Source organism: Mytilus trossulus, chromosome 12 (assembly GCF_036588685.1).
Source record: "Mytilus trossulus isolate FHL-02 chromosome 12, PNRI_Mtr1.1.1.hap1, whole genome shotgun sequence".
Taxonomy (NCBI): Eukaryota; Metazoa; Mollusca; class Bivalvia; order Mytilida; family Mytilidae; genus Mytilus; species Mytilus trossulus.
Window position 1 is genome coordinate 13,976,822 of NC_086384.1, and position 13,070 is coordinate 13,989,891.

The window sequence follows — 13,070 nt, forward strand, 5'->3', positions numbered from 1 at the left end:
GCTACTGAGCGGGATATCAAATAAACAAATAGCAAAATCAGAGAAAGCCTTTATGAAAGTAAAAACGACAATATAGTCGCATCCGGAAAAGGATCAAGCTGATAAAAAAACAATAACACGGACCGTTTTTTATTTTGATATGTTTTATATACTAATGATTATCGAAGTTTCTAAGTTTTAAATGCAATTATTTTGTAAGACAAAACTTTTAAAATTTAAATCTTGTAATTTGATCTTGTTTGGATTTTCATCAGAAACGTTATTGAAAAAAAAATTTAAATATAGAATTTCAACTGTTAATTCCATTTTTGGGAAATATAATTTGTCCATGACTCGACATCAAATTTGTTATTGTGCTTTGGACGTTTTGTATTCTTGTCATTCAATTTAGCGTATGTCCTTTGTCCAATGAGTGTCTATATGACATTTGTTTTTCTTTGTTGAAATTGTTATTTGTTTAATATGATTCAGATTATAAAATAATGTTGAAGTACTCAAATGTCTAGTGGCTTTGCTTTAGTCACTAATTGCTGTTATTATGAATTTCGATCCGTCTGTCATACAGATAAAGGGTTTTATCTAGCTTTAAAACCAGGTTTAATCCACCATTTTCTACATAAGAAAATGCTTGTTGTTAGTCAGGAATGTGACAAGTGTTTTCCATTTGCTTGATTTGTTTTAAAAACAGAAATAAAAGCATATGTTTTCTTTCCTTTTAAAGGTCAATATTCAAATAATTATTATAGAAATTTACAAACCTTTTTTTTTTCATGGATGTAAAAATTCTCTGTGTTGTCTGGCTACTGAAATCAAACAATTTTACAGTAAATAAGCTGCTATGACACAGATAGTATATATTTTTGCCTGTATATTACAATTCACTGAAAACAGATTGCAACGTACATTCAATTGAATGTTCTATGTAATGGTAAACTTAAAACAAAAAAAATAATAATAGTCCACTAAGCGAATGGTCAAATTAAAATATGCAGAAGAAGGAAAAAGGAAGCAGAGGAACAGTCATAAATACGATCATGTTCGAAACAATTAATACCATGGCAAGTAGAAAACATCAAAATTTAGATTTTTTTGATATACGAAGGCTTTTCTACCTCAAGCATAGCTGTATTTGGCAAAGATTTTTTAAGACTTTTGATCCTCAATGCTCTTCAACTTTGTACTTTATTTGGCCTTTTTTTATTTTGCTGCATTCGAGCGTCATTGAGTCTTTTTGTAGACGAAACGCGCGTCTGGCATATATACAAGATCTAGCCCTGGTATCTATTATGACTTAATTTTTATACATGTACCAATGCATAAATGCTCTTCAGTTTTAGTTATATGTTTGTTTTATTCATCCTAAAATGTTAATGTTCAATTAGATATTTTAAAGATCATCTAAAAACCTTTTTGTTTCGGTTAACGTTATAACTAATTGTGTTACCTGAGTACTGAAATCAGACAGTTTAAATATATAATCATACACACATTTTAGGAAGTAATGAATACATGAGCAAGACATTTACTTTCTATAGTGGAAAGTAAAGAACTAAATTATAATCCTAGTAACTTTGATCACTATTGTAAGATGCTTTCTATCTGTCTTCAGAACTTTCTGTTGGAATTTTCCTTGTAATATTGATACGAAAACGAATCAGTTAGCAGTGGTTCACATTTATCGTAGATGTATTTGTTGTGGCAATTTTCATGGTTCTTCATTACGTAAAAATGTCATATCATTTACTTGATTCAAATACATTTCAGAGACACCTATGATCCAGAGTAGACCAGATTTTACAGCGCGCTACACCTCTAACCTGTACGTGTTAAAGAGGCAATTCCGTTGCTATAATGTATGTTGCAACAAATAAATCTTAATTGAGTATATGTTTTCATACCTTACGTGAAATAGTCCGCTTAACAACAATAATTGTTAATAGTAACATACAATATTATTATTTGATGTAAAAAAAATAATAATCAACATATTTCAGTTATTAATCAAAAGAAGAACACTATTTGTTCATTTGTAATGTCCTTTAAGTTTTAGTTATTTTTCCTTACTGTTAGAAGTTTATGTCATCACTTGCTAGACCCAATACTCGATACTATGTTCCTCTTGCTTTCTTAATAACTGTTGTAAGATGTGATTTAAACTATGAAACCTAAAATGTTAATATTTTTTTAATAATTTCTTTAAAAAATACGAACCTTACAACTGTTACCTTGTAATCAAAACATGGACCACATTTGGAATCATTTTTCCGTGTTTCTGGTGGACACTTTATACATCCTGAAATATAAACGATTAGATTCAGGCTAACATATATCCATCTTTTCCGATTGTATTTTTTTTACGATATTACTTATAATAGGTTTTTTGTTAACATCATTTATAGAAAAATGTTGCATGCAAAAAAAACGGTAAATCTTGATTCAGATATAACTGACCATAGACGTATTTACACTCGTATGCAAATTTGTCCGCAATTACATAACATCATACAGGTTCCCGTAAACTTTGACTTCATAATTCAAAACGTATGACCTCACAATTTAAAAGTGATTAGGTCATTCGGAGGCAAAATACAGCTAAATACCAAAAGTGTAAATACGTTTATAATAAATTAATGGATGACATCAAAAGTTCAATATAGGATAAACAAAACCTATTTCATATAGTTTTTTTCGTCCCTCCTACCCACCTCTTAACTTAATTTGGGAAACATTGATTGACCAATAACAATATGTATAAAATGGATGTCAGTTAAACAACACTTGCAGCAACTTTGACCCCCCACAACCACACTATTTGAATTAAATACTTTTATCCTTCATTTTTTTTATGTCGTCCATAAGAGGAACAAATGGAAAAGCGGTTCACTTTGTCTTATACACCTCATAAAAATAAATGTATCTTACTCTAAACCAGAATAATATTTATTAACAATTAATAGTTTATAATAAGCGAAGGAGTAACAATATAGGAAAAAAATGACCACGATAGAAAAGTAATAACTTGTTTGTTCTCAAATCTAATTAATTGCACTATATCTGTTATAATGAATATCATGTCTACACCATTTGACTGGTCACCCCTGTAGAGTTAGTTTTACTAAACAAACAGGGAAATAACTTACTTCCATCTGTGAGCATAGTTTCATCCATGCCACATTTACGACGTTGACAGGCACATGGGTCGCCAAATAAACATTGGTCTGTATCACACTTACAAAACTCTCCGCCAGAACCACAACCGCTTGCGCCTTTTTCACGACTAGGTTCTACATCTGAAATATTTCATAACGATACAGAGTGAGTTTATTGTACAGTAAAAACAGGTCAGATTACTACAATATACTTTGCCATATATCCTAATTTTCAGAGAAGCATATGCAATTCAAATAGCTCAAAGTTTTTGTTTAATTCAATAGTGACATATTTGCATAGTTTTAGATTTTTAGATACTAGTATATGTGTCCTATTCCGAATCATGGTATTGTGACTAAATGTGGATTCGCATGGCGGGTGATCGAAGGATATCAGGACCAAACTCCCTCTCCTAAACCATTTCAATGCACCTGGTGTGGCTTTTATAATTCATATGATTGACTTAATTTCGGTAAAGTAGCTTGTTTGTAACATTGACGATGTGTGAGTTAAACAAACAGACACTAAAGGCGAAAACCTCAAACATGTGTTACAACATAAGACATTGTAAATTAATCTAAATCTCTCAATATAACACTCGAACTGTTGATTCCGGGTGTTAGTTATCGAAGGGAGAATACTCATCTTATTAAATAACGGGATTTAACACCGGTAAATTACTGCTGCTGTTATTCAGCATATATACACATGGAAAAAAAATATTGCAACACCAAATTGAAATTCAAATTAAAGTGTGATATAATTTGTTGAAAAAGGAATAGTTTATATTATTTAAATCTCATCTGAGTTTAATCAATAAATATCGACTCGGTAGGTTCTTATCTGCACATGCAGCAACTGTACCCGTAAACAACAAAACATATGTTTTTATCCTCATTGTTTTCAACACTTTAAATAACCAAGTTAATAAAGTTATGTGAGTGACACCTTGTAATGGGTCCTCCACAACTGCAAAGATGGCAGATTATAAGCATGAGAGAAGCAAGTATGTCGCTGTGACAATTGCACGTATTTTTGGTCATAATTATTCCAATATAAGTCGTTTTGAGAATACAAAATCAGGCAACAAACGATGTTAAAGACTTTGCGAGATTATGAAGACCCCTTATAACATCTGCTAGGGAAAATCAAGCATAATGAAGGTTGGTCAGAAAGTACCATTGCATATACTACAATACATTCCTAAAAAGAGAGTGGTGGCCATACAGGAGCCTTTAAACAAGAACTGTTCGAGATCGATAAATCGCTTCTGGTTATCGTGCGATTAGAACATTTCGGGGAACTTTGCTTACGAATAGACACATAGTTGCCCGTATCCAAATAGTGCAGAGCTCACCAAAGTCGGAAATTAGCATCGTGGAGGAATATCCATTGTTACAATGGAATTCTGTGTATCTTCCTTGGCTCAATTGTAGGCCGGATTTGAACCATATCGAGCATATATAGGACAATAATGAGCGTAAAGTTCACCCCAGTTCAAACACGTTATGAAATAAACAATGCCCTTCATCAGGAATGGTTGCTGTTACCTAAGCAACAAATAAGTCGACTTGTGGCAGGAATCGGAAGACGTTAAGAGCCGGTTATCCGAATGGAGGCTGCGCACAAAGTACTAATTCTTTGGCGTATACCGATCAACCAGGATGTGAACAATCATCTTACGATTAATTTTCAAATGTGTGACATACAGTACAAAAACACTTCATTTTGTTATCAAAATTGTGTTAAGATAAAACTTTTTTATATACATTTTTTGTTCGTCTTAATGCCAATGTTATCATTAACTATGTTTTAATATAATTTTACAATTATTTCATCATATTCAACCCAAAATAAGAGGCCGATTTTTCAAGTTTTAAAAAATCAAGGTGTTGCAATACTTTTTTACATGTGTATATCTTTGTTTATTTAAAGATTTTTTTATGATTCAAATTGTATTTCAAGTAAGTATATCTCATAAACGATCGAGTCAAAATTAATTACTGGTATAGTATTTTAGCTCTGTTAGATGCTACATATATGTGGTCTATTGTATATCAATAAATGTAAATGTCGCAACAAAAAGATGAAAAGTACATGATTTGTCATTCAAACTTTTTCAAAGGTCATTGTCATGATCACACGATAAAGGAAAATCACTGAAAAAAAACAGTTATTGACGGAATGAACATTTAGCTAGTTATGTTTTGTGTTGTGTATACAAATTCACCCTCTTATGTTCAGTTTGTCATTCTTATTCTGTATTATGATGTAACATCATTCGTAAATAGACATAGGAAGATGCATATGTGGCGTGAGTGCCAACGAGACAACTCTCCAACCAAATTACAATTTATAAAAGTAAACCACTATATGTCAATATACGGCTTCAACACGAAGCCCTGGCTCACATCGAACAACAAGCTATAAAGGTCTCAAAAATAATGAGTGTAAAATCATTGAGACGAGACAACCAAATCTCTATATGAAAAAACAAAAAACGAAGAACACGTATAAATTACATAAACATTTAGTTCATTTAGGTTGGTTAACGTGGCTATGGAAATATATGCACAAACGACTAATGTAAATGTACGATTTGACGTTGTTTTATGTCAGTATTATTTGAATTGCATTTTACAATGTGAAACATTGCCTACTTTACAACACAACAGGGACGGTTCCCTAATAAGAGTAACAACCCTTCTATTTCTCCGAGTGAACCGATGCATGCATACACCTAACCGGTCCAGTCTGAATCTTCCCCATGTACGAGTCAGTGTCCACATACCCCAATCAGACCATACACCAATACTAAATATTGAATAATTACCATAAGCACGACATTTATCAACATTTTGATTCTTAAAACACTCAGTCAGACTCGGATCCTTTGTAGATTGTATATAATCAGGCTGGACAAGTCCTTCAGAACACCGTCGACATGTATCATTTGTAAATTTGTCTATGCATGGCACAATTGTATGTCCTAAAAAGTGAATTTTGAATATATCTTTTATATATTATAAGAGCAAAACACGAAATCAATTCATATGATACCAACATAATTTGCGCGTCCTCATTTCAATAAAGACATGTTCTGATTATTTATTAGATCAATTACTAGGACTTTTGATAGTTGATATATTGTTATTATCAAATGCATATACTTTGTTTGGTTATTTCATGATTTTTTATAATAGATCTACGAAAAAAAAGGAAAATAACAAAATTACGAAGGAAAATGTAAAACGACAATTCTCTTATAGTCCCTTATGAAGTGAAATTAGAGGGATTCAAATGCTTTTGTTAATATGAGCCAGTCACAATTTAGTATTTGTTATTTATTGTTGCTAAAATGAAAAAAAGGTATACTGAACATGTGAAAAAGAAATAGGTAAAAAGGTAAAAAAACAGAGCTTTTAGTTTTCTCGTATGGTTTATTTTACATTTGTCATTTAGTGCATTTTTTAAAGCTTATATGCGATATTTTGTTCATTAATACAGGTCACACAATGACATTTAGTTGCTTATTTCATCGTCGACGCTTGTTGAGAATTGTCTTATTGAAATTAATACCACATATTCTTACTTCTATAGTGTCTTTAGTTCAAAACTGGTAAAGGCCTATCTTAAAGAATACAACTCTTGGACATTACTGAAACGTTTCTTGTCAACTATTTTAATATATAAAATATCTACACAATCAGTAGTTATTTGAACTCTGTATATTTTGATTCTCCAAATATATTTTAAAAACAAACTATACCATAAAATTGAGAATGGAAATGGGGCATGTGTCAAAGAGACAACAACCCGACCATGGAAAAGACATCAGCAGCAGTCTTGATTTAATAAGTTATATAAGGAATTCCCATGTTGAATTTCTTGTATGTTGTTAAAATTACAATGGAGACAATTGATTTGTCAAAACACATAATTAACACCACATATGAATGTTCCTGTTACAGATTAGAATGGTTGTAATGGTTTAATGTCTGTAATGGTACAAATTTATGGTAAATGATATATGGTGAAATGGTGTATAGTGAAATGATAAAATTTGTAATGATGTATGGTGTCATAGTGTAATGGTGTAATCAAATAAAGTATGATGAATAAATAAAGGCAACAGTAGTATACCGCTGTTCAAAACTCATAAATCCATGGACCAAAAAAATAGGGGTAACAAACTAAAACCTAGGGAAACGCATTAAATATAAGAGGAGAACAACGACACAACACTGAAACGTAACACACACAGAAAAGGACCAATCATCAGACAAAATCCCACAAGAATAAGAAATATAACATCAAAACCAATACATGAATTTGGGATAGACAAGTTCCGTGACACGTCTTATCGCAATGTGAATTTACACTAAAAAATAAGAGAAAACAAACGACGCAAAGTTAAAATGTAACACACACAGAAACGAAACATAATATTAATTATGGTGTTATGGTGTATATTGTGATCTGGTATATATGATAATAGTGTATGATGTAAGGATGTAAGATACAAAGGTGTATTTGTATTGTTGTAATTGTGTATTGTATTATGTTGTAATGTGGTAATGGTGTATGGTATAATGGTGTATGGTTTAAAGGTGTGTATGATGTAATTGCGTAATTGGAAACGGTGTAATAGTGTATTATGCAATTATCTTATGTTGTAGTGTGTAATGGTGAATGATGTAATGGTGTATGGTGAAATAGTATAATCGTGTATGGTGTAATGATGTATGATACAAAGGTGTATTTGTAATGTTGTAATTGTGTATTGTACTGTGGTGTAATGATATAATCGTGCATGGTGTAATGATGTATCGTATTATATAGTGTAGTGTATTGGTGTACTGAGTATGGTAATTGGCAAAATGATGAAATGTTGTATGGTATAATTGTGTATGGTGTATGATGTATGGAGTATGGTATACTAGTGTGAGAAGCTAACCGCATTCACGAATTAAAAAAAGTGATGTGGTAAGACTGCCAAAGAGAATAATCATCAACTAGATGTCACTGTACGGCCTGTAACAATGAGAAAAACTCATTAAGAACTCTATTTGTTATTTTCCTAAATACTATGCCTCATCAAAATGAAGAAGATATTGACAAAATTGAAGTCATCTATACCGAAACTTATTTTAGTAGTTAACATGAAAATAAATAAACTTTATGATTTTCAATCTTATCCCGGTTATCAGACTTACCTGGTGGACAGTTAGATATTGGTACACAATACCTTATCTCACCACCAATTTCTCTTGTAATATAGCCATTTGAATTCTCACAAAAGTCAAACTACAATTCAAATATAATTGTATATATTTATTGCAATATTCGGTACCTATATCACCTATAGCTATATCATTGGAAATAAACGCATTACCATGCAAAGGTCAATTACTTAATTGGTTAACACTATAAAGGATTGCTTGAGATTGGATCATTGAATTCGCTGTTCTGTCAGTTTTGCAATGAATGATATATGTATCGGTAAATCTAATATTTATGTTAAACGCAATCAATGAAAGTATTTGAGAAAAAGGTGTAACGTGTTTTCTAAAAATTGTATTTCTCAAGTACTTCTTTGATATGAAGAGTTAAACATTTTATAAAATATCCAATATCCATTTTCCACTCTAAGGTTTGTTACATTTTATGCTTTTTTGCAACACTGACTTTTACGTTAACATGCTATAACATTAATATTAAAATCGTACTGATTTGAAAAATAATAAAAATTGAAATCAACACGTTTGATAATGTCTTGCATCCGCAGCGTTTTTCTCGATTTACTTTCATCAGGAACATCCAAAGCCAAACATTTGGAATAATAAGTGTCACTGTACGATCAGCAACTAACAATCATTCATATCAATGATAATTTTACATACAACAAACTATTAGCAATAAGGCCCACCGATGTAAGATAGTAGACTTCGGAGGACGTGAATGGTTTTCATTGAAACATAAATTCTATATAAAGTCAAAAAAACAGTATAAGAAGCAATTCACACCATTTGAAACATCTAAGGAGGATTCGGATAATTAGAAACTACTCACCAGTACTAAACAAATCAATATAAACTGCAATATCCCCATGTTTGGTTTTGTGAACGTTACAAACTTAATACAACGAACTATAAAGATATACAAAGATGGTGGTGATTATTTTCCCTACTTATATTTAACGGTAGTATATACATTTGTTCAAGTGTTTGATAAATGTACACATAAATTAGCACGACCAACAGTTGGATTCCGGGAAATGTGTCCGTGTATGACATCAGTACTAGAGTGTATAGTTTAACGGCAAACAAAAATAATTTTTTTGCATTACAAAAAAAAATATTAGGATTGCTGCAGAAGTTCTTAATCAGCGCTATGAATATTCTCGCTCTAACTTATCATCAATTGGATGAACGTAATTGCAAACGTTTTCATATAAATAATGTCGTGTTTTAATCCGTACGATTTCCAATAAAATATTTATAATTTACTATTGTGTATTTAAAAACTTCCGTATTTAGTTCAATGGTTTAGTGAAATAAATGTACTTTTCAAATTTCAAAACTATAAAAAGGCACGATTATGGGGGAAATTCAATTAATAGTCATAACTATAATGGTTTAATTTTTAAATTGTTATTTGGATGGAGAGTTGTCTCATTGGCACTCACACCACATCTTCCTATATCAAATGATTGCATTTTGTTTGGGGAATTAATACAATATGATACCATGATTGAATTAATAAATGTTGAAGAAATGAGGTTAATATGTGTCTAAAGTGCTATCAGAGCGAATCTAATGAATGCTATTATGTAAACATGTGTTGTACACGAGCAAACCTGTTGACGTGCATTCAAAAATACGTTTTGTTATGAGTAAACAATATGACGTTCGACCCAGAAACACGTTTTTTTTAGGGTGAACCAGATGGACGTCGACTAAAAAACACGTGTTGTCATGAGTGAATAAAGGCAACAGTAGTATACCGTTGTTTGAAATTCATAATCGATTGAGAAAAGAACAAATCCTGGTTAAGATTCTCAAACTGAGGGAAACGCATCAAACATAAGAGGAGAACTACGTTACAACAGAATCGCAACATTTAAATATAACACACACAGAAACGAACTATAGTATAACAAATTACCATTTTACTTAATTGATACAGGACATTTAAAAAAAAGAAAAAACAGTGGAAGGTCGACCTAGAAACATGTGTTGTTAAGAATGAACCAAATGCAGGTCGAAACAGAAACACTTGTTGGTATGAGTGAACTAGTTGGAGGTCGACACAGAAACACATGTTGTTATGAGTGAACCAATTGAAGATTAATTCAAGTAGTCTACCTAGTGAACTGAATTTCAAATACGAGTGTAACTGATATTAAATGTCATTCCTGAAACACGTGTTGTAACAATATCAAATAACTATGACTATTAATAACAGTTATTAGCTGTCAGTTAACTGCGAGTAATGTGTACCTAGTGGCTTTTTGTTGTTGAGATGTACAGTTACCCGGTCATATTCACTTGTATCGTTGATGAGTTAATAAAAAAAAAACTGAAGATGTAGTATGATTGCCAATGAGACAACTTTCCACAAGAGACAACCCTATTTTAATCAAAATATGAAATATAAAAATAAAACGTATTACAGGAATTATATGTCTGAACCTAAAAGTTCAACCTATCCCAAGGTTTAATGTCTGTTGTATAAAAATTTCAAGAGCAATAAAGACAAAATATCTTTAGAATAAACAAAATAAACCGCTTCTATATCAATCAAGAAGTTGGAATGAAATGACGTCTATAAAACTTAACTGCATTATGCCATACATATAAAAATTAGCTGTAAAACTTTAAAGTATGTTCCATTTTAAAAGTTTTTACAACTCTAAAATATTTCCCATGTGTTTGGTGAATTTCAGATGCTCATGTATTATAAAACAGCAATAAACTACTACCAGTTTTTTTCTACTAAAAAGTAAAATCACAAAAATACTGAACTCAGAGGAAAATCAATTTGGAAAGTCCATAATCACATGGCAAAATCAAAAAACAAAACGCATCAAAAACGAATGGACAAGAACTGTCATATTCCTGACTTGGTACAGGCATTTTCAAATGTAGAAAATGGTGGATTAAACCTGGTTCTATAGCGCTAACCCTCTCACTTTAATAACAGTCTCATCAAATTCCGTTACATTTACATGATGCGTTAAATAAACAGTCACAATCAATAAAATAGTCAAAATATGGGAACATCAGTCATCATCGTATAACAATTTAACAGGACACAACAACATCTACTATCTACGAACACATGGATTGATTTGAGTGTCTGACGTCAGAAAAATTATATACGTCACATATATTTGAGTCTCACATCCTGTGTATTTTTATAAAAATGAAATCTAGTAAACAATTGTTACATTACGGAAGAGAATATTTATGATTACTTTCATTTTCTACATTTGAAGATGCCTGTACCAAGTCAGGAATATGACAGTTCTTGTCTATTCGTTTTTGATGAGTTTTGTTATTTGATTTTGCCATGTGATTATGGACTTTCCGAATTGATTTTCCTCTGAGTTCAGTATTTTTGTGATTTTACTTTTTCCATACACATAAGTTGAAAATGGATGCTTTTAGTTTGAGCTTGTGTTTTCCCTCGTTGCAAGATACACAAGATTCGAAAAGGCTGATGGCAAATGATATTGATCAGTGGTTTAACTTTCAAAGTAGACTCTGTTTAGTTTTACATGTTTTCATATAAGACATTTCTCGACGTAGTTGTTTTAAATAAGATGTTTTGCAATGTACCTTGTTGATACATAACTGAGACGTATAGTCTTTTTATTTTACATCCATGGTTTATGATACTGAGGTCAAGGTCATAGGAATATACTCGACAATCTAGATTTCACCCTTGATATAACTTCATACTGGTCCAAGGAAATGTCTTAGGGATTTTTGCATCAGTTTAATCATATTTTTCATAACATTTCTTGCGCCGTCTTAAAATAGTTTTTGATTGGCTACACCTTTTTACGGACGCCATCACGAGTTGGTTGACCGTTATGGAATAACCGTTTCACAAATGATATCGGATATGTTCCTTACGTCGTAACTACAATCCCCTTCCTTGACCTACCGAATTAGACTATTTACCGGATTTGTAATCACATAAGCAACACGACGGGTGCCGCATGTGGAGCAGGATCTGCTTACCCTTCCGGAGCACCTGAGATCACCCCTAGTTTTTGGTGGGGTTCGTGTTGTTTATTCTTTAGTTTTCTATGTTGTGTCATGTGTACTATTGTTTTTCTGTTTGTCTTTTTCATTTTTAGCCATGGCGTTGTCAGTTTGTTTTAGATTTACGAGTTTGACTGTCCCTTTGGTGTCTTTCGTCCCTCTTTTGAAAACCGCTTTTTCTTACCCAAATTAAAAGGATTTCAGACGCATTTGTATATAAGCATCAAGAAAAATAATTATAACAGCGGGTAATTAAATACAAGAATTGCTTGTGAAACTGATCATATCCAAATAGATTCAGACACACATAATCATTATTTAACAATTTCAAATAAGATTTTGGTTTAATTCAAAGAAAACAAAATCCTAAATTGCTAACACAAAGGTCAGGATACTCGCATCTCTATGTATTTCCTCATCATTTCGTATCCTTAATAGCAGAACAATTGGTGATTCAATGGGTTAATACATTTTTTTCAAAGCTTTAGGAAGCAGTGCTGTTGAATCTTTTCTTGCATTTGAAGAACTTGTACACAATGTAACAAGTTTTCACATTAAAGATTTGAAAGTGACTTAAATCTACCTTAAATGCCAGATAAATATATAGGGGATAAAACTAACTTTTTGAATTTCATTTATTTCAAG

General features: G+C 31.6%; 1 protein-coding gene across 1 annotated transcript; it reads right to left on the minus strand.

The window, feature by feature from the left end:
* Positions 1-2,165: 2,165 nt before the first annotated feature.
* Positions 2,166-9,337, minus strand: LOC134692232 (uncharacterized). The gene is made up of 5 exons (XM_063552683.1): positions 9,223-9,337; positions 8,367-8,457; positions 5,984-6,139; positions 3,141-3,290; positions 2,166-2,293 (listed from the first exon to the last, which is right to left on the minus strand). The coding sequence occupies exons 1-5, from the start codon at positions 9,259-9,261 to the stop codon at positions 2,166-2,168; spliced, it is 564 nt and encodes a 187-aa protein (XP_063408753.1). The 5' UTR covers positions 9,262-9,337.
* Positions 9,338-13,070: the final 3,733 nt, after the last annotated feature.

Coding starts and splice junctions, on each gene's coding strand:
- LOC134692232 (XM_063552683.1), bottom strand. CDS start 9,261: ATGGGGATATTGCAGTTTATATTGATTTGTTTAGTACTG. Junction 8,458..9,222: donor TATTGATTTGTTTAGTACTG/GTGAGTAGTTTC, acceptor TTTGAATTGTAG/TTTGACTTTTGTGAGAATTC. Junction 2,294..3,140: donor AACTATGCTCACAGATGGAA/GTAAGTTATTTC, acceptor TTTATATTTCAG/GATGTATAAAGTGTCCACCA.